The sequence below is a fragment of the Equus quagga genome, chromosome 21 (genome assembly GCF_021613505.1).
Source record: "Equus quagga isolate Etosha38 chromosome 21, UCLA_HA_Equagga_1.0, whole genome shotgun sequence".
Classification (NCBI taxonomy): domain Eukaryota; kingdom Metazoa; phylum Chordata; class Mammalia; order Perissodactyla; family Equidae; genus Equus; species Equus quagga.
In genome coordinates, this window is record NC_060287.1 from 38,913,341 (window position 1) to 38,935,564 (window position 22,224).

The following is a 22,224-nucleotide window of genomic DNA, read 5'->3' on the forward strand; positions in this document are numbered from 1 at the left end:
AACCAAGATATGCATATCATTACAATTCAAACCATATTTAAGCATACAGATTAAACCGTGAAACCCCCACCTCATGGCCCCACCCCTGCCCCAGGGCCCACGCCTGTTATGATCCTCCCAGATGGAAAGGTTTTCTTTCTTCTCTTTTGTCATTTGCAATAATTGAGTCGCCCAACAGGCAGTGTACTGCAACTGGCAGCACATGACATACGCCGTGCAGGGTCCCGCACTTGGCCCCGTCTCCCCCATGCGGCTGGTCCGTCATCCATGGAGTGCTAGGTCTGGCCTCCAACCTGCCTCCGTTGAGGGACATTTGGGTGGTTTCCGTCCCTTCACCCTCACACGCCATCTGCAGGGGACTCCCCTCCAAGCCCGGAGCAGGCCACATTTCTCCTTTGTTCTCGGCGCACTCAGCAGGACGGGGGCAGGTGGGGATGCAGTGTGCTCAGGAAGGGATGTTGCCAGAGAACCCTGTCTCATGCGTGCTTCCACGACCCTCTGTGGCCCAGGGTCTCAGCCCACCAGAGGTCCTGCAGGGCCCACGAGTGGCTGGTGCCTGCCCAGGGGCTCAGGGCCACCACAGGAAGGCTGAGGACGCCGGTACAGGGGTGCCCGCCAGAGGCTCTCTGACCTGCAAACCCTCACATGATTTCTGCGCTCATGCTGTGGAGCGCCCTGGCCCTGTCCTCCAGGGTGGCACTTTTCCCAGCGCCAGACCATCAGCACTTCCTGAGCTGGCTCCCTTGTCCCTGGCTCATCCTCCCATCCACTCAACCAGCGTGTCTTGACTGCTCCAGGACAGGCCCGGCAGAGGCTGGCAGGGCTGCAGCCTGTGACCATGTGGGCTGGGGTTCTTCAGAGCCCAAGATGTGGGGCTGAGCTGGGCCTCAGAGGAGGAGTGGTGCTGGGCTGGAGGATGACTAGGACATAGTGGCTCTGCTTCTGGTACCCAGGGTTGCCTGATGGGCTACCAGCAGAGAAGGTCGCTCAGGCCCCTCTGAACACAGGCTCCTATTTGTGAAGGGACTCTTCTCGTTGGGGACGATGCGAGTGAGTCAGTGCAGCCCTGAGAAATCTGTGTTCACAGTCTAGCCAGGCAGGGCTGGTCACAGCAGGGCCAGGGCCAGTGCCTGGGATGCTCTGGGCAAAGGCAGCCTGCGAGCAGGTCAGGCGATGTATTTCCCCCGGGCATTCTGTGCTGGTTCTGTTGGTTCCAGTTCTGGTCACCAGGCCCCTTTGGCCTCCACAGTGCAGGCACCAGTGTCTGATTCTGGATTCAACATCGCTGTGTCCTTCTGTCCCTTCTCTGTCTGTCACCTCCTAGCTAAGAAGGATGTGAGAAGCCTCTGCCAGGATTCCAGACTCTCCAAAGAGTTTTTCTCCTCTTTGCTCAGTGCCTAGTGTTTCTCCTTCTGGGCTTTTCCGCGATGCCAGCTGTTTGGGGCTTGCTTTTTACTGCCTCAGTAGTAGGAGTTGTGGCTACAAACCCTGGTTCTGACAGGGTCCATGTCCCGGGGTGGGGTCTAGAGGCGATGTCCTCCTGGTGCCCTGCCGATCTGACCTCTTGGCTCTGGATGAAAGGCCTGGCAGAGAGGCCACTGAGGGTCATGGCTGGACAGGAAGGCCCTGCAGGTGGACGCTGGCCGGGAAGAGGGAAGATGCAGAGGGGAAAGGAGGGGACTGACTCCCCTCCATAAAGTCCTTGGAGACCCCTGAGTAGGAGTAGAGCTGGAACCTGTAACATCGGTGGTCCTCTAACCTGCTGGCCCCCTTCGCTGGGCGTGTTGGCAGAGATCTGACTCAACCTTGGTCCAGGATGTGCGAGGAGGAATTTCTGCAGGCCAGGGAGGGGCAGAGGTGACGCGGGAGCTCTGAGTGTGGAGCCATGAAGAGGTCCCCCCTCCCCATCAGAAACCTTGAGGTTCTTCCTGGGTCTCCAGCCTGCTGGCTTTCAGACTAAAACTTATACCATTGACTCTCCCTGGTCTCCAGTTTGTTCACTACAGGTCTTGGAACTTCTCAGCTTCCATAATTATGTGAGCCAATTCCTTTTCATAAATACACACACACGCGCACACACACACACACACACACACATATTCTATTGGTTTTGTCTTGTTTCTCTGGAGAACTCTGACTAATACAGCAGCCAGCATAAAAATGTTTCAATGAGCAATTATGAAGACATTAGAAACAAATGGAAAAACAGCAAGTCTCAGTTAAGAAATAGAAAGTGTCAGCAAAGAAATAAAAGATATAAAAAAGAGCCAAATGAAAATACAATACCTAAATAATAACTAAATAACTAAAATTTAAAAACCTCAATGGAGGGATCAGATGAAAGAATAAATGAACTGCAAGACAGTACAAGAGAAATTTCCCGATCTGAACAACACAAAGAAAATAGACTGAAAAAAAGTGAACAGAGCCCAAGGGGCCTGGGGGACTATAGCAAAAGATCTGTGTCATTGGGGTCCCAGAAGGAGGGGTGAAAGAGGATGGGGCTAAAAAGTATTTGAAGAAATAATGACTGAGAAGTTCCAAATTTTGGCAAAAGTCATAAACCCATATAGATTCAAGAAGCTGGACAAATCTCAAATAGGAAAGCACAAGGAAATTCACTCCGAGACTCAGTCTTCTGAAAACTAAAGATGAAGAAAACTGTTGAATACAGTGGAGGAGATCTGACTTCTCACCTGTAACAGAAAAGACAATTCCAATGACACCAAGTTTCAGAGATCATGGAGGTCAGAAACAAGTGACACAACATTTTTCAAGTGCCAAAAAAGAACTAGTAACCCATAATTCTGTACCCAGTGTAAATATCCTTCAGGAAGGAAGGAGAAATCAAGACTTTCTCAGATGAAGGAAAACTAAAAGAATTTGTCACCAGCAGACCTACCCTAAAAGAATGCCAATGGAAATTCTCTAAACAGAAAGGAAATGGTAAAGGAAGGAGTTCTGGAACGTTAGGAAGGAAGGAAGAAGAAAGAAAAGAGTAAAAGGAGGAGCAAATACATTTTCTTTCTTCTCTTGAGTTTTATAAATCTATATTTGACAGCGGAAGCGAAAATTACATCACAGTCTGATGTAGTTCTAAATGTATTTAGAAGAAATATTTAAGAAAATTATAAATGGGGGAAGCCTAAAGGATGTAAAGAGAGGTAAGTTTTCTATACTTTACTCAAACTGGTGAAATGTTGACACCAGTAGATTGCAATAAGTTATGAATAATGTAATACCTAGAGAAAGCAATAAAAAGCTGTAAGAAGAGTTGCACTCAAATACACGATAGATAAATCAAAATGGAATTCTGTAACATGTTCAGGTAACCCACAGGAGGGCAGGAAAAAGAAAACTGAAATGGAAAACAGAACAAATAGAAGACAAAGTAAAATGGCAGATTTAAGCCCTACCATATCAATAAGTACATTAAATGTAAATGGTCTGAATACACCAACTAAAAGACAGCATTTGTCAGAGTAGACTTTTTAAAATGACCCAACCAAATGCTGTGTGCAAGAAATTCACTTCAAGTATAACAACAGAAGTAGACTGGAAGTGAAAGGTAATTGGAAGATGGATGGAAAAAGATACACATGAAACATTGATCAAAAGAAAGCAAGTGTGGCTATATTAATACCAGATAAAGTAGACTTCAAAGCAGAGAAAATGACCAGAGCAATGAAAATTGACTCTTTTATCGTGATATAACGATAAAACAGTCAGTCCACCAAGAAGACATAAAAACCTAATGTGTTTGCAGAAAACAATGGAGCTGAAAAATATGTAAGGCAAAACTAATTAGAAATGCAAGGAGAAATGGACAAATCCACAATATAACTGGAGACTCCAACATCTCTCTCAGCAATGGACAAAAACCCAGCAAGCATGTAGAGAAATTCAGCATCACCTTCAGCCAAAAGGATCTAATCAACATTTGCAATTTCCACCCAATAGCAGCAGAATACACATTCTTTTCAAGGGTCCACAGATGGATGCCAAGATATACCCTATGCTGGCTGTAAAACAAACCTCAACAAATGTTTAAAAATTGGGATCATACAAAGTGTGTTCTCAGATCACAGTGGAAACAAACCAGAAATTAATAGCAGAAAAGTAACAGAAAAGTCTCCAAACCCTTGAAATTAAACATCACACTTCTAAATAATCCATGAGTTAAAGAGGAAGTCTCATAAAACACTTTGAACTGAATGAAAATAAAAGCACAACATATCAAATGTTGTAGGCGGCAGCTAAAGCAGTGCTGAGACAGAAAAGTTTGTAGCACTCAGGCAGACATTAGAAGAGAGGAAAAGTCTCAAATCAATCATCTACACACCCGTCTCAAGAACATAGAAGAAGAAGAGAAATATAAACCCAAATCAAGCAGAAGGAAAGGAATAGTAACGACAAGAACAGAAATCAATAAAATTGAAAACAATAAATTTATTACTATAGAAAAAATCAATGCAACAAAGAATCAGTTCTTTGAGAAAAATTTTTTAAAAATCAACAAATTTCTAGCAAGACTGACAAAGAAAAAAGAGAGAAGACACAAATTACCAATATCAAAAATGACACAAGAGATACCACCACAGACCCTGAGGACATCAAGTGGATAATCAGAGAATACTGCAAACAACTGTACACTCATAAGTTTGACAACTTAGATGAAATGACCAGTTCCTTGAAAACCACAAACTGCCCCAACCAACCTGATATAAAATAGATAATTTAAATAGCGTATAACTATTAAGGAAATTGAATTCTTCATTTAAAAACTCCCCAAAAAGAAATCTCCAGGCAGGCCCAGATGGTTTCACTGTGGAATTCTATCAAGATTTAAAAAAGAATTAATACCAATTCCACACAATCTCTTCCAGAAAATGAAAGATGAGAGAATATGCCCTGATTCATTTTTTGAAGCTAATATAACCCTATAACCCTGATACCAAAACCAGACAAAGACAGTCAAAAAAGAAAACTATAGGCTGATATACCTTGTGAACATAGACATAAAAATCCTTAACAAAATATTGACAAATCGAATTCAATAATATATGAAAAGAATTATACACCATGACCAAGTGCAGTTTATTCCAGGGTTGCCAGGCTGATTCAATATTCAAAAATGAATCCATGTCATCTACCATGTTAGCAGACTAAAGAAGAAAAGCCACGTGATCAGATCAATCAGTGCAGAAAAAGCATCTGACAAAATTCAACATCCATTCATGATAAAAACTCTCATAAAAATAGGAATAGAAATATTCCTATACTTTTCCTAAACTTGATAAAGAACACCTACAAAACCCCTACAGCTAACATGATGCTTAATATGAAAAACTGGACACTTTCCCCCAAGATCAGGAATGAGGCAATGTTGTCCATTCTCACCTCTCTTACTCAACATGGTGCTAGAGGGTGTAGCCAGTGTAATAAGGCAAGAAAAGAAAATGAAAGGTATAGAGATTGGAAAGGAAGAAATCAAACCCTCTTATTTACAGATGACATGGTTATCTTTGTAGAAAATCCCAAAGATTCTATAACTAAACAAAACAAAACCACTCCTAGGACTAATAACCTGAGTTCAGTAAGGTTGTAGGATATGAGATGAACATGCAAAAAACCATTTGTATTTCCATATATTAATAATAAATGTTGGGCACCAAAATTAGAATTGTAAAACTATTTACACTTGCTCAAAAAATTAAATACTGGGGCCAGCCCCATGGCCGAGTGGTTACGTTCGTGCACTCTGCTTCAGCAGCCCGGGGTTCACCAGTTTGGATCCTGGGAGTGTACATGGCACCGCTCATCAAGCCATGCTGTGGTGGCGTCCCACATAGAAGAACTAGAAGGGCTTACAGCTAGGATATACAACCATGAACTGGGGCTTTGGGGAGGAAAAAACAAGAGAGGAAGATTGGCAACAGGTGTTAGCTCAGGGCCAATCTTCCTCATCAAAGGAAAAAAAATTAAATACTTACGTGTAAGTCTAACAAACATGTATGCTGAAAACTACAAAACATTGATGAAAGAAATCAATGAAGCTCTAAATAACCGGTGAAACATTTCATGTTCATGGATTGGAAGACTCAATGTAACAAAAGTATCAATTTTCCCCAAATTGATATATATGTTTAATGTAATTACTATCAAAATGCTAGCAAGATTTTTTTACAGAGACAAGATTATTCTAAAACTTTTATGGAAAATCAATGGAACTAGAACAGCTAAAACAATTTTGAAAAGGAAGAATAAAATGGGAGGAACTGGTCTACGGGGTTTCACGATTTATTACACAGTTACATGGTGAAGACTGTGCAGTCCTGGAGATGGATAGCCACGTACATCAAGGAACAGAGCAGAGAACCCAGAAATAGACCCACACAAATATGCCCAACTGACTTTTTAGAATGAATTAATTTTTGTTGTGGTAAAGTACACATGACATAAAATTTACCATTTTAACCATTTGAAAGTTCAAAGTTCAGTAGCAATTAGAGCACCACAATTTTGTGCAACCATCACCACTGTCTCTTTCCAGAACTTTTCTATCACCCCACACGGAGATCCATACCCATTAAGCAGTCACCCCTCCTTTCCCCTCCTCCGGCCCCTGGAAACCACTAATCTGCCTGCTGTCTCTATGGATTTGCCTATTCTGGGTATGTCATATAAATGCAATCAAACAATATGTGGCCTTTTGTGTCTGGCCCATTTTGCTTAGCACAATGTCTTTGAGGTTCACCCACACGGTGGCATGTGTCAGTACTGCCTTCCTTTTCTGGCTGAATACTATTCTGTCGTATGGATGGACCACATTTGTGGTACCCATTCTTCTGTAGACGGACATTTGGGTTGTTCCATCCTTTGGCCGTTGTGAATAGTGCTGCTACGAACCTTCGTGTAGAATTTCTGTTGGAACATCTGTTTTCAGTTCTTTGGGGTGTACACCTGGGAGTGGAATTGCTGGGTCCTATGGTAACTCTGTTTAACTTAGTGAGGAACCCCCAAACCTTTTTGCACAGTGGCTGCACCCTTTTACATTCCCGCCATCGATGTATAAGCGTTCTGATTTCTCCACAGCTTTGCCAACACTGGTTATTTTCTGTTTTGTTGATAATGCCATCCTAGTGGGTGTGAAGTGGTCTCTCTTTGGGTCCTAATTTGCATTTCTCTGAGGATTAGCGATGTTTGGCAGCCAGGGTCACACAGCGAGCTGGTGGCAGAGAGGGTGCTCAAGTTCTCGTAAAGCGTCACCAGGAAACCGCACCTCCCATGATGCCCCACCACCTGGGAAGTCCCTGAGCTGTGGCTTGTGCTGGTGTCCTGAGTCCCCCGAGGTTATCCTGACTCGGGACTCCTGACACTTGGGAGCCCCGCCTCTTTGGGGGAGCTGCACAGACTGAAGCCTCCATCTGGGGCAAGGGGAGAAGATTACAGCGCCCGGGCTTCCTTGAGGGGGCCAAGGCCAAGCAGCTGAGGAGCAGGCCCCCTCCAGTCTCTGCCCTGCCCTGCCACTGGGACCTTGCTCCTCCCTGACCTCTGAGCACATCACACAGGAAGTACTTCCTCCTCTTTGCAAGCTGATACACTGATGTACGCTGGGCACCAGGAGAGAGCCCTGTGTGCTGAGAGCATGGACCTGACACCATCCATCCAACGCCATTTACTAGCTGTGTGACTTTGGTCAAGTTCCTTAACTTCTCCGTGCTCAGTGTCCTTATCTGTAAAATGGAATAATAACACTGACCTAACAGGCCTGTTCTGAGACTGAGTACAATTGCATAGAACTCAGAACAGGGCCTGGTGCGTGGTGGGGCTTGTGGTGTCTGATGTGTAAATAAGAAGAGCTACTGTGCTCGCTCCCTTGCAGGTGAGGACAGAGGCGTACAGGTGGCCTACCAAGTGGCAAGCATGTCGCTATGCCCAGTGCCTCTTGGAGGAACTGAGACTCAACCCCATGACGGCAGAGACCCAGCTGAAGGCCGGCTGGGCCCTCACCCTCGGCCCCTCCGTGGCTCTCGAAGGCCACCTCCACGCATCCCTGCAGCTCCAGGGCGCCTGCAGCGAGGGGCTGCCGTGGAAACCCCCGGCCTGGCGGAAAGTCCGAAATTCTACAGGAGCCTGTTTGCTAATCTGCAGAGAGGCTGAGTGATGGCCGCAGTGGTCAGGCGTGGCCGGCGACACACGTACACCTGCAAGGATTTCGAGGATTACACAGGTGAAGCAAAGACTTTGATCTTTGGGCAGTTTTTAGTTCCCTTTGACCAGTCGTCTTGGGGCTAAGGCATCCCCTGATGACCACTCAGCCACCCAGGGGACAAGTTCCACTGGGCGCAGAGTGACGTTGGAGGTAGCGAGGCTCACGGGAGAGGGTCGCTGAGCCAGGGGAGAGCAGCATTCACTGGCCACCCCCTAAAGCCAGAAGCACGGTTCCCCGGAACCCCTGGGTGCTTTTGTGTGGGAATTTCAGAGCCTGCTGGCCTTTAGACGTGACGTGAAGTGACTTTACCTTTGTGGGACCCCTGCCCACATGAGCAAGGAGACTGGAGGCACTCCCCAACAGCCGGAAGCCCGCTGGGCATGGGGTTTAGGAGTGATTTTGGTTTGCGCTTCCTTTCATCTTTTTACAGAAGATACACACTTGCAGGAGAGAGCAGGACAGGTCGATAGGCAGCTGCCTGGCCTGGGCAGGGGAGAGGATGCTACTCTGAGTGGGCAGTCCCGTTCCGGAGTCCCGCTGGGTGTCTGCAGGAGGCACAGTGCAGGACGGGCTGGGAAGGCCCCCAAGTCACACATCTCTGGGCCACCACCCACAGCTCTGCAGCCAGCCGGCTCGGAGCCCCAGAGGCAGGCAGCGCGAGGGTCCCATCCCTGGGTCAGAGTCCCCAGAACATTCTGTGGGACAGCCAGCCTGTTCTGACTCTGCATTGACTGAGAGCTCCACACACAGGTCCAGGCTCTCTGAGATGATGACCTCCCAGGGCCCTCACCTCTTCTCCCTGTCCCCGACTCCAGGCTGATGGAGCTTACTTCTCCCCCTCTGTCAATGCCCTCCCCAGGCTTGCTTCTGAACACCCCCAGAATGCTCCCCTGGAGCAATCCAGAACTGAACTTTCAGGGAACCCAGGCCTGGAGGCAGGGGAGAAACCAAGACAGGGTTCCCATGTCAGGGGGGACCCTCAGCTCCCCACCATGAACCCCCACTTCAGTATAAAACATAAAGGGCTACACACATGAGAAATCTTGACGACACTCCCATGAACTGGTCATGGGTCCAATCGGGCCTCCCCTCCCCTTGCCCCATGTGGCCCATCCCAGTCCAGTGCTGCCCCTGTCCCCAGGCCTCCTGCAGCCAGCACTCACCCTCCAGCCTCATCCACAGGCACCCAGCTTCTCTCTCTAACACAAGCCTCACCAGATCACTTCCTGCCCGACCCCATGGACCGGCCTTCCCTCTGTGGCCCTTGCGCAGCCCCCTGCCCCCAGGCCACACCCTGCTGGACCACGGGCTCAGCATTCTCGGAGGCCTGGGTCCTGTGCGCCTGCGCATGCTCTGCCCAGGATGCTGTTCCTGCCACGTGGACCTGGGAACCTCTGCTGCAATTCCCTCTGGGAAGCCTTCCCCACCTCCCCCGGGAGCTTCTGACCCTCCAGGCTAGGCCATCCCCCAGCCTAGGCCCCAGGAAGGGTCCTGGGGTGCCTCTCCCCAGGCTGTGAGCCCCACAAACACAGGAGCTCCCTGGCTGATACACAGGCATGTCTGCCCATGGGGTCCGCTGCCTTCTCGAAGCTTGACTTTCTAACACACCTGGAGGAAGCAGAGTAGGTTGCACTGGGGTCCCCCAGCAAACGTGCTCATTTTAAAGGTGAGGCGACTGCAGCTCGGAGAAAGGAAACGACTTTCCCAGCCTCACACAGCCTCCAGGCAGCACCCAGTGCTGTACCACTGACACATGCTAGTCAAGCCTGCGTCCTCCATCGGCAGAGCACCCCTCTGTCTGACCCGCCTACAGCCTCAGGCCTGGGACTCTGAGCAGGGGCTGTGCCCACTCCCCCACGGGGACCCTGCCCAAACCCAGTCCCATGGTGGCCTCTTGCCCTGGTCTCTCTGACATGCCGGACACCCGGACAACCCCTTCTGGTGCCCAAGACATTGGCCTGGGTGAGGCTAAGGGCATCTGTCCTGGCTTTCCCCCATTTGAACAGGGCCCTGTGGGATGCAGGCCAGGACCACATTTTGGGAACTGAGAGGGGTCCCAGCCACCTCACTGAGGGATCAGAAGCTTCCTTTACAAAGGAAAGAAAAGCCGACAGCCTGCTGGCAGGTGCCGAATGGGGGCTGGCGGGTGGATGAGACCTTCTCTTTACTCAGTTACAGGGAAGTTTCCCTTCCTGCCCCTCCGGAAGCTCCCCCGGCCCTGATTGGCTCGAGGGCAGCGCGCCCTTTGCTCTTTCCGTGGGGAGTCTGGTATATCAGAGCCCGGGCCTGGCTGCTCAGCCCCGCGTAGGTGCCCGCCCAGGTGTGCCCGGCGGGGCAGGAGGAGCGCGAGGGCCAGGAGGCAGACGTGGCCCAGACACCCGCAAATCCAGCGGCACCCAGAGGCCGCGGGACCCCAGGCGGGGAGAGGGGGCCCCCAGCGCCGCGCCCCAGAACCCGCGATGGCCAGCGAGGCCCGGGCCGGCGGGGATGCGTCGCTGCGCCGCCTCCTGAGGCTGCACCGCACCGAGATCGCCGTGGCCGTGGACAGCGCCTTCCCGCTGCTGCACGCTCTGGCCGACCACGACGTGGTCCCCGAGGACAAGTTCCAGGTGGGCCCCAATCCAGACCCCCAACGCGCCCGAGCCTTGCCAAGCCGGTGCCCAGGAGCCAGGAGCAGGGTCCCGACAGAGTTGTTCCAGACAAACCCTCCCCGCCCCGCCCCTCCCGACTCTCCCGCCCCCAAAGCCCCTCCCCGCCCCGGTCGCCCCTACGCCGTCGCTATGCCCCGCCCACGAACCAGGGGGATGGGCCCCCAGGACAAGTTAGAGCTTCTCCCCTGGCCCCAAGGCCCCAGCCACAAGACGAGGCGATGGTCTCCGGGACAAGTCCCAGGCCCCCCTCAATCCACTTCCCCAACCCTCCGTCTAAGGCAGGGGATGATCCCCAGAGATGAGTTCCAAGTACCCCACACCCCAGAACCCCCATGCCTGGCCCAAGCCAAAGGGATGGACATGGGTGCCCATGTCTCCAGCAGCCCCCTCTGGGTTGGCATCTGCTCTCTAGTCCCATAGTGGAGCGGGGATTCGGGTACCGGGGAAGCAGGAGGCAGGGAGCCCCCTACTGCCCGCTCTTGCTTCAGGAGACTCTGCGTCTCAAGGAGAAGGAGGGCTGCCCGCAGGCCTTCCATGCGCTCCTCTCCTGGCTCCTGACCCAAGACGCAGCCGTCATCCTGGACTTCTGGAGGGTTCTCTTCAAGGACTTCAATCTGGAGAAATATGCCCGGCTGCAGCCCATCCTAGACAGCTTCCCCAAAGGTGGGGGCTGGGCTGGGGCCCGGGTCCTTGAGGGCTCAGCCTCCCTTCCGGGGGCCTGGGGCCGCTGGAGTCATCCTACTGAGCCCCAGCTGGACTGTAGGAGGAAAAGGATGAGGTGGTGTGGGTTTGGGGAGCCCCTGGGCATCACCTAGGATGCCGGGTTCTGAGAGCAGAGGGCTGAGGCCCCGCCCTCTTTGCCCGGTGTCGGTTCTGCTCATGAGGCCCCGCCCCGCTTCTGCTCGCGCTGCAGATGTGGACCTCAGCCAGCCCCGGAAGGGGAGGAAGCCCCCGGCCGGCCCCAAGGCCCCTGTGCTGCTGCCCAGGCCCCCCACCAAGAGGAAGGCCCTGGAGGAGCCGCGGGCCGCCCCGCCGACCGCCCTGTCCCCGAGGGGCACCTCCAGCCCAGGTACCCAGTTTGAGGAGCTGGTGAGGTCACAGATCCCCCCAGGGAGCCTGACACTCCCTGACCACATCCCCTCCCCAGCTGGCCCCGGGAGCGTCTGTCGCACACCCTCTCCCGGAGCCAGCCTGGTGGGGGCTGCAGAGGTCCCCTCTGGGTATTTAGATGGACACCTGAGGGAGCCTGTGGCCCCTTGTTGCCCCAGGGCCTCGTAAAGTAGGCAGGGGAGTGTTACTTCCTTTTTACTGATGGGACATCAGAGCCGAGAGCCCGGGAAAGCAAAGGGACCCCAGGGGCTCAGGAGACCCCGCCCTGGTGCTCTCCCACTGCCTGCGGGCGCCGGCGTTGGCCCCTCAGCAGCGACGGCCAGGCTGCCGCAGCTCCCCCCGCAGGCTCCCACGGGAAGGGCAAGCCCCTCAAGAAGCCGGACAGCAACGCAGAGCCCCAGCTCCTCCCGCTGGGCAACGGTGAGTCAGGCCCGTGCTCCCCTGCTACGAGGCCAGGGTCAGGGGCCCCAGGGGGACGTCGTGGGAGTTGGGACCGTGCTGGCCTGGCGTCTCACCCCAAAGCCTTGGCTGCACAGCCACACCAGGAAGGAGGGGACGCCTTGGGTCACCCCACCTGTGCCGGTTGACTGTCCCCGCCCTTAGGGCCAGCTCAGATTCTGCTTCCTCCAGAGAATCCTCCTTGGTCCCTCACCTGGATGCAGCCTCACCCTTTTCTGTCCCCTCTCTGCCCCAGGGCATGGGGCCCCAGAGACCTCCTGTGGTCACCTGGTGCTGACCTAAGGGCTGGCTCTGGAACTCCACCTCCTCCCAGCACAACCCAGGGCCACGCCCTGGGTCCCTGTTCATTCCTGTCCACTGTGTTCAGTCGGCTCGCACACCACACACCACCCCCCACACCACAGACACACACACCACACAGATACACACACACTCCCACGGCCCGTCTTTGCGTGTACATGTGGGCTGTCTGTCTGTCTGTGTGCCCTGGGAGGTAGGAAGGAAGGACTCTGCACCCAGGCACCTCTTGCTCCCCGCCGTCCCTGGCGGAGGTGCTCAGGGGCCATCTTCCTGATTGGGGACCCCCGTCTGGTGCTCCCTTCCCCAGGAATTCAGACCATGTCCGCCTCGGTCCAGAGAGCCGTGGCCATGTCTTCTGGGGACGTCCCGGGCGCCCGTGGGGCTGTGGAGGGGATCCTCATCCAGCAGGTGTTTGAGTCAGGTAGACGGTGCTGGGGAGGGGGGCTGCCAGGGGTCCACGTCCCCCCTTAGCTCCCTGGTGGCCCCAGAGCAGACGGTGGACAAGGAACGGTGGACAAGGCACGGCATCCCCCTGAGTAGTTCTGCTGGCTCTCCCCGAGGGGGCGGGGGCGCCTGGACACGCAGGCCCTGGACCTTCTGAGAGGCTGGTGGTCCGCGGCCACATCTAGGTCTCCTCCGTCCGTTGGACGGGCCCCTTCGGGGTCTTGGCTCACAGCCTCTGAGGTCTGCGGGCGGGCCTGGACTGATGGACCCTCTGGGCAGCACAGCCTGCTGCACCCGCCCCGGCCCCTTTTCTCTTTCCCTGTCCCCTGCGCCACCTCCTTCCTCCACCCTCTCTGCTGGCACCAGCTGGGGACCCTGAAGACAGCCAGGGCCAGCCGGCCCCCCGGGAGCTGACGCGGGTCCTGGTCTCACCTGCAGGAATTTCCTAAGCCTGTTATAAAAAGTGCCACAAACTGGGTGCCTTAAAACAACAGAAATTCCAAAATCCAGGTGCGGGCAGTGCTGTGCTCCCTCCGGAGGCTCCAGGGCAGAATCTTTCCTTGCCTCCCAGCTCCTGGCAGCAGCCGGCAACTCTTGTCCCCTGGCTTGTAGTGGCATCACTCCAGCCTCTGCCTCCGTCCTCACAGGGCCTCCCCGCTGTGTCTCTGTGTCCTCTTCTCATAAGGACTCCAGTCATTGGACTTAGGGGCCAGTGTGAGCCCATCCTAATTACATCTACCAAGACCCTACTTCCAGATCAGGTCTCCTTCTGAGATTCTAGGTGGACATGCTTCACCCAGTACAGGCCCCGAGCAGAGAAGAGTCCTGTGCCCAGGACTCCGGCCCCAGACCTGACGCGGGTGGTTGGGGGAGACGGAAGAGCAAGCTGTGGAGTGGGCAGCCTCTCTGTGGCCTGCCGGGCTGGCCTGGGCCTGCAGCGCAGCTGAGCAGGGGCCAGTCAGCATCTCCTCCCAGGGGGCTCCAAGAAGTGCATCCAGGTTGGGGGGGAGTTTTACACTCCCAGCAAGTTCGAAGACCCCGGTGGGGGGAAGAACAAGACTCGCAGCGGCGGCCTGAAGACCCTGGTCCGAGCCAAGGGGACCCAGACTGCTGCTCCTGTAAGCGATGCCCCTGCCGCCCTGGGGAGGCCCTCCCCGCCCCCGCCCTCCCCCAGCATACACAGCAGGAGTGGCGTTGCCTCTGGGCCAGGAGCTCTGCTGGGGGCTGCGGGCTGCTCTGAAGGGGCTCCTCGCTGCGCTGGCTGCCTCCACTCCACGTGACCCTCCCTCTTCCTCTTGCAGGGTGGAGGCGATCCGAGGGCAGGCCAGCAGGGCAGAGTCCTGGCCCCTCCTGCCCTCCCCAGTGAGCCCCAGCTCCACCAGGTAACGCCCAGACCACGGGAGTAGCCCCCATCCCCACCGTCCGTGGTTGGGTCCTTCTGCCATGTTGCCCCTTGAACAGGGCACTCGATCGGGTGACGAGGACAGAGGCCTGAGCTTCTGTTCACAGGGTGGAGCCTTTTTATTAATACTATTTTTTTCTGTTAATGAACAATTCTTGAAACCATTCCAATAAGTTAGAGAATGTGAGATCCTCCCAGGCTTTTCAAACCAGGGTGTTGGCCCCGTGTGTGGGTGGGGTGGTGGTCCCTGCTGGGAGCTGGGAACCCCAGCGTCAAGCACATCCTTGGGCTCCCAGCACTGTTTCTTAATGAACAGAACCAGCCGCAGACCCTGACCCCTCTGTGCCCGGCACGGTGCTGGGCCCTGGGCACCAGGAGGAGGACCACGCCTGTCCCAGGAACTCTCTGGCTGGCGGGCTCCGGGGGGAGTTACAATGAGCATGCTCATTGCTGTGCAGGGCTATCCAGCCTGGCAGTCTGGGGGGCTTCTGGAGGAGGTGGCATCTGGGGGGCAGGGTGGGCACTGTCCAGGCAGGGGCACAAGCAGGGTGAAGGCCTCCGGCAGAGGGGGCGGCAGGTGCCCTGGGCCAATGAAACAGGGCTGGGCCTGCGCTCCGTTGCCCCATGAGGAGGGGGCTACATGGGGGTGCGTGTGCAGTCACAGGTGCCCATGGGACACCAGGCTTTCTGAAAGCCTGGTCTCAAGGGAGACGGAGCTGGGAACAGTCTGTGTGGGAATAGTCTCAGAGATGGAAGGGGTCTTGGGGACCTGGGGAGCAGGCAGTCAAGGTGGCATTTCAGGGGCTTGGGTGCCCCTGGGAGACACTGCTGCTGGCGGGCGGAGCCATTCTGGGGTCTCTGGGGGGGGGGGGCGCCACCCCATCCCGGGCTCTCCCGGAGCGCACATGTCTCTCACCTGCGTCAGAAGAACGAGGACGAGTGTGCAGTGTGCCGGGATGGCGGGGAGCTCATCTGCTGCGATGGCTGCCCCCGGGCCTTCCACCTGGCCTGCCTGTCCCCACCACTCCAGGAGATCCCCAGGTGAGCCTGGCACCCATCACCTCTGCAGCACCCAGGCCACCCCACCCGGCTCCAGGGCTGCCTCCATCCACAGACCATGATTGGGAGCTGCCCAGAGAGCCTCCGTTCCACGATGGGGAAGTGAGGCCCGCCTGGGAGGGGGCCTTGGTTCAGGTCGCTGGGCAGTGGGCCTGGGGTCTCCCCATCCCACCTCCCCATTGGCTACACTGTCCTCCCAGCCTGGCCAGCGGGGCCCCTGAGGGTGGTGAAGCAGAATGGAGGCCAAAGGCAAAGAAAGGCCATCGCGTCCCATCTCACCCCATACTCCTCAGCCCAAACTCCCACTAGCAGCTGGCCCCCCACCCCCCAGCAAGGTCCAACTCCACGTCAGGGTTGGGGAGCACAGAGGCCACAGAGCTGCACCGCCAAGAGCCAGTGGGTGCCCGTCCTCCATGCAGCGCCAGCCCTCATAGTCTGCGTCTTGGTGCCCCTACCCCCGGCCCGCCAAGCCCTGCCCTCCACCACTGGCTCCCACAGGCCATGGTCGTCTGTGTGGTGGGGGAGTGCCTGGGTGGAGTTCTGGCACTGGCCCTGCCTCAGCTTGCTGTGTGACCTTGACCAGGTCACATCTCTGAGCCTCAGATGCTGCGCCACTAAAATGAGAGGGTTCAGCCAGGGTCATGGGTCAGCTCCGGTGGACACTGACCGCCTGTCATTCTTCCATTCTCTTCCTTCCTGCCCTGACTGTCTCCCCTTGTGCTGGGCACCATCCCCTTTATGGAAACATGGTGGGGTGGGCCCAGGGACACAGACACCCCAGCCAGGGAGACCCTCCATGCAGGACAAGGCCCGTGAGAGTCAGGCACCGGCTGCTGCGTGTTTCGGGAACACGCATCAGAACAGCTCCAGGGATCAATAGCAGGCATCCTGGGCTCCTGCTGATTGGCCGGGCAGGCCCTTCCACGGGGCTCTGTCCACTTCCCAGCCCCAGCCTCAGTTTCCCCATCTATAAAAGGAAAGGGTGGGCTGGAGGAGCCCTCAGGCCTCCCCTGTGTGACGGGTTTGGGACTCTGTTGCCTCCTCTGCCTTGCCCTGCATGTCCCTCTCTGGTGACGACGCGAGCAGTGGGACCTGGAGGTGCACCAGCTGCCTCCAGGGAAGACCCCAGCGGGACCTGGCCCAGGCAGAGGAGACCCGGCCTCAGGAGCCGCCTGCTGAGACCCCGGTATGCACAGGGCCCCTCCCAGGCCCTCCGTCAGTCTGGAGTCCTGCCCCTGGCCACTCCTGTGGGTCGGGCCTGTCCAAGCCATGGAAGCGTGTGCCCCCACCCCCACCCCGGCCTGGCCACATCTATGTGGCTTTCTCTCTCGGGGCCGAGGGGCACCAGCCCCCACCAGCCGCTGTTACATTTCTCAGTGCTCTGATGGGGGCGTCGGCTCTGTCGGCCACATGGGGACGCACTTTGACCACTGATAATATTCTCCAGAACTGTTTTAAGCGTTCTGTTGCAGCAGAGATGTGAGGGCTACAACACAAGCCCCGGCATATGGCAAACATTTACTCTGACAGCTCGTGATGGCCACGGGGCTGGCACCTGCACCCAGGCCTTTCTGACCCCAGGGTGGGATGCCTCCCACAACACCAGCCCCCACCCGGGTTCCCAGGGTCCCAACGGTTACTAACTCCCTGGATGCTGCTGGGCAAGGATGCCCTGTGGCCCCTCTGAGCACTGACCTCTGGTTCCAGGTCCTCCTGGGACTGAGGTCGGCAGGAGAAGAGGTGAGGGGACCACCCAGGGAGCCCCCGGCCGGGATGGACGCTGCTGTCACCTACAAGCACCTGCTGGCCCCACCTTCTGCAGCCCCCCTGCCGGTGCTGGACTCTTCGGCCCTGCGCCCCCTACTGTGTGTGGGTCCTGAGGGGCAGCAGGTGAGTGGGGGCTGGTGAGGTGGCGGTCTTCAGGATGCTCACGGCCTAAGGGCAGCCAGAGGCACCTGAAACAGGAGGGCAGCGAGCCACACAGGGAGAAAGGGGACAGGGGTTAGCCGGCGGGAGGGGGGGAGGTTAGGGGTCACCAGACTGGCCTTGAGGAGGGGTCACTGCTGGGTGCAGTGAGGAGCAGGCCCAGAACAGGAGGTGGGGGAGGAGAGGGAGGAGGGCATCCTGGAGGAACTCCAGCAGATTCTCTCCTTGCTCCTGAAACCCCCACCCACCCCACCCCTCAGAGAGGCAGGACAGTGAAGAGGGCCAGGAGGGCCCTGCGTTTCGGAAGTCCCCAGGTCCCTCAGCCCCTCCCTCCTGTTCTGGGACAGCCTGTTCCCGGAGGGAGACTTGGCCCACCAAGGGGGAGTGAGGTCGGGACACCTCATTTCCCCCGGCTGCAGCCCAAAGGTGCTGGGGCGCCCTTGACCTCGGGGCCAGGATCCCAAAATCGCGGGCCCCACCGTCTGGCGGCCACAACGAGGCACCTTTTGGATACCCACCGGCGCGCCCCTCCCCGCCGTCCAGCCCGGCGGCGTCAGGGGGCGGCAGAGGGCAGAGGGCCCCAGGTCACCGCGCTGTCTGTCCCGCAGGGCCCGGCGCCCGGCGCGCGGTGCGGCGTGTGCGGGGACGGGGCGGACGTGCTGCGGTGCGCGCACTGCGCCGCTGCCTTCCACTGGCGCTGCCACTTCCCCGCGGGCGCTCGGTGCGGGTGAGCGCCAGGCTCCGGCGGAGGGTTGAGGGCGGAGGGAGGGACGGAGGGGGTGGGTCACCCCAACCCACCGTGCCTGTCGCTGCCAAGCCCAGACAGTCCCGCAGCCTCTCCTCCGTCTGCACAGGGCGGTCTTGCGCTGCAGATCGTGCTCCGGAGACCCCGCCCTGGCCCCGGTGGAGGGGGCGCCTGCTCCGAGCCCCGCCCGCTCGGCTGCCGGGCCCGCCAAGGTCGGTGCTACCGCGGCGCCCGGTGCGCAGGTGAGGGTGGCCCCACGGGGTGGGGTTGGAGGAGCCCATCTCCAGGGGAGACTTGGGGGTCCAGCTTCGCAGGTTTGCACCAGACCCCCTGACCGTGTGTTGGTGATTTAAATACAGTATCTTTGTTTCAATCGACTCCTTTTTGATAATTTACATCTGTTTAAAAACGAAACCCACGGAAGCAATGGTGGCTATGAAGCCCCCGGTTGGATGCAGGTCTGTCTCACAATTAAGCTAGCTATGCCCGGAGCTCCCCTACGCCCCCTAGGGCACCCTCCTCCAGCTCCCCTAAACTGCTGCCTCCCCCCTCCCCCGCCCCAGCTCTGATCCCTGGAGTATGAATGGGGGTGAGGGGAGCCAAGGAAGGAGGCTCTCCACCCGGGAGGAGCACCCACCCTGGATGACGGAGTGTGACCCCTGTGTAATCTGGCCCCCAATCCTCCAGCGGCCAGGGGAGGAGACCCTCTCCAGCCCCTTCCTGCAGCCGGCAGCCCCTCAGGAGAGGTAGTCCGTCCTCATGTGTTGGTGGAGGAAGAAACCGGGCCAAGGCCCCAGCTGGGGAGCCACCGTCATCCTGGGGCTTCCTCAGAACATGGGGGGGGGTCCCTTGTGTCCCCATTCAGGAGCTTCTAGAGGGTGGCATGTCTTGCCCTGACTGCCCACATCAGGGCCCTTTCTGACGATGTCCCTGTCCCCCAAGAATCTTTGGGGGCCCGGGGTGGTGATTAGTCCTACGACGTCTGCATGCCCATCCTGCTTTCCAGTTCTGCCTCATCCTCCCTGGACACACTGTGTGGGGACAGGGCACCAGGCACTGGGGATGAGCCTCTGACCGAGGCCCTACCCACGAGGGGGTTCCAGTGGACCACCTGGCATGGCTCACACCTGTCCACATCCTGTTCCTTCTGGAAGCCTCTCTCATCATCTCCACTGTCTGTACTGCGTGCCCAAGCCTGCTCACGTGCCTCCACTGCAGGCAGCCTTGTGGAGCTGGCTCCCAGGAGAGGGGCCCTCCCTCCAGAAGATGCTCCCTCCCTTGATGTCTGGGTTGTTTTCTCTTAACAGCAAAGATCCGTTTCTGTCCATTGGATGTAACATGTAATGTCATTTTAGAGTAAAAAGTTCCAGCCCCTCTTGGCCCTCCCCGGCCCCCTTCCACAGGGGTAGTCAGTGAATGTGGGTGTGGCCCCCAGACCCTTTCCTGAGTGCCCCCCACACCCCGGAGCTGTGTTCCTCCTTCAGGCGCCCAGGGCTGGCAGCACCTTGCAGGGCCTGTGTTTATCAGACCCACCCCGGGGGAAGTGCTGACAGTTGCCTGTTTTGAGCTACAAACCCTGCAATTTCTTGTGGTTCCACTGAGTGTGGCCTTCTCTCCCTCCCAGCCGAGGAGGCTGGGGCCTCATTCCCTTCTCGGCTCTTCGCCCAGGGGCACGGTTGGCCCTGGTGATGCTTGTTGGACGGTTGAATGGCTGGCATCGGACCAGGCACTTGCCTCTCTGGGGCAGGGTCCCTTCCAGCTGGTTCTCTAAGTCGCCTGGCTTTCCCCAGAGAGCTGCTGACAGCATTTGGAGCCTGGCAGGCCTGGGGAGTCTTGGGCAGCCAGCTTCCAGAGTTGGCAGAGCCCTGGGCAGGCAGCCCCAAGCTTGCTCACACCTACCCTGCTCTGTGCCCGGAAGCTAGGTGTGAGAATTCAGTTCCCAGGGCCCCGCCCGGAGAAGCACCCCAGCTCCCCCACTGCCCTGGCACAGGCCACCCGGTCCCAAGGCCCTGTTGCCTCTGCAGGGAGTCCTGCTTCCATGGGGATGTCCCCAGCGGGGTTGTGGAAGTTGGGTTGACCTCTTCCCTTTCCCGGATTCCAGGTGGGGGACGATTCTGCTGGTCACGAGCCCGTTCTGCACAGGGATGACTTGGAGTCCCTCCTGAACGAGGTAATGCATCACCTGGCGGGGGTGACACCTGGTCCTCCTCCTCCACTCCCCCCGCCCCCAGCAGCCAGTGTCTGAGCCACGGGAGTGGCTAGGAGACCCCCTCTCTGGGCATACTGAGCACAGTAGGCCCACACCGCTCCAGGGTGGTGCTGGCCCCTCCACGTGTGAGCAAACAAGCCAAGGGGAGACCCTGAGCCCCTGGCCCCTTCTAGCCAGCCTAGAGGTCCTGGGGGCCTGGACATGGGGGGCCAGCCCTGCAGAACCCCAGCACCGGGGCCACTGAAGCCAGACTCAGAGGCCACGACAGTCCCCGGGTGTGGGGTGGGTGCCTCGAACCTCTGCCCCTGGCACATCTCTCACTCCCCCTCTTGACCCAGGCCCGTCCACCCTAAGATGGACAACTGGGGCTGCTGGGAAGAAAATGTGGCTTTTAGAGGCCCCATCTTCTGTTGATAGGAGGTCAGACTCCTCCAGTCGTTTCCAGAACTCAAGTAGCCAACCCTTGTCCTCCTCGGGTGTCCAGTGTGGCACGTCGGGGATCCCAGCTGACCATGGGGGCCCTGCCCTGTGTGGCGGGCCGTGCATGAGTGGGCCCCGTCAGTGCAGGTGTCTGTAGAGCCCCCAGGACCCCTGGAGGGCAAGAGGTGACCAGAGGTACTGGAGCTCTGGGAGGGGCCGGGTCTCCAGATACGGTCAGAGAAATGGGGGACAGATTCACAAGCCCCTTTGGGTGCAAGTCACCCCCATTCTCTTGGAATATTGGGTCTTCCCATGACCCCTGCAGTCCTGTTGGATCGTCAGGCCCCTAAGCAGAGTGAGGGAAGGAGCTGGCCCTGCCTCTCCACCTGGGAGGGAGCCACCTCAGGAGGCAGAACAGCCGTGGTGGCTGTGCCCTGGGCTCATAGGATGCTGTGAAGAGCACTGGATGAGGAGTCCCCTCGACTGACATGTCCCGTGAGGCCACGGGCCTTGGTTTCCCCACCTCTGCATAGGAGGGTCCGGTTGGATGGTGTCTTCATGCACAATGTTTATGATTTCAGGTGACCCTGGAGGCCAGGGTGGCCAGATGTGGGGGGTCAGCACAGCTGTCCCCTGGGGCTTCTGGCCAGGGCCCCGAGCCGCTGCCCTCTGCTCTGTCTTGCAGCACTCCTTCGACGGCATCCTGCAGTGGGCCATCCAGAGCATGTCGCGCCCGCTGGCCGAGGCGCCCACCTTCCCCTCCTGATCCAGGACGGCCTAGGCTGGCGGGGCAGCGTGGCGGGGGAGGAGAGGCACCTGTGGAGTTGGCCGAGCTGAGAGCGGACTCCCCTCCCGTCCCTGCGTCAGCGGCCACCAATGAGTGCCCACTTGTGCTCGCAGCCACTCCCTTCTGCGATGCACCCGGGGCAGGCTCCCACACTCCCGGAGGCCATCTGGATTAGGACCGAGAAGAATTGTGACGTCCCAAGTGCTGTCAGCGTGTGGCTTGTCCACAAGGCCCCGTCTTTGTGGGGAGACAAAGCTATCGTGTCGCTGAAATTACATCTCTCTCTGTGGTTCTGACATGCTCTCCAGTGGGGTGTTTCTGTTTGGGGGAGTCTGTCCCCCTGCATTTCTGGTGTCTGAAGTGCAGGCTGAGCTGGCTGGTGGGGAACTCGCCGTAATGGGAAGAGAAATGCCCGTGAGCAGCAATGGCACGCACAAGTGAACGGCGGGCTCCATTCTGTGTGCTCCATTCTGTGCTGGGAGCGCTCCGGTGGCTCC

At 57.0% G+C, this 22,224-nt stretch overlaps 1 protein-coding gene across 1 annotated transcript; it reads left to right on the forward strand.

Annotated features, from left to right (window-relative positions):
- The first annotated feature begins 10,488 nt into the window (after nucleotides 1-10,488).
- LOC124231484 (autoimmune regulator-like) lies at nucleotides 10,489-22,017 on the forward strand. The gene is made up of 14 exons (XM_046648291.1): nucleotides 10,489-10,824; nucleotides 11,355-11,529; nucleotides 11,780-11,935; nucleotides 12,322-12,396; nucleotides 13,043-13,156; nucleotides 14,155-14,297; nucleotides 14,481-14,561; nucleotides 15,507-15,622; nucleotides 16,727-16,826; nucleotides 17,348-17,530; nucleotides 18,175-18,293; nucleotides 18,421-18,553; nucleotides 20,413-20,481; nucleotides 21,626-22,017. The coding sequence occupies exons 1-14, from the start codon at nucleotides 10,675-10,677 to the stop codon at nucleotides 21,704-21,706; spliced, it is 1,695 nt and encodes a 564-aa protein (XP_046504247.1). The 5' UTR covers nucleotides 10,489-10,674; the 3' UTR covers nucleotides 21,707-22,017.
- Nucleotides 22,018-22,224: the final 207 nt, after the last annotated feature.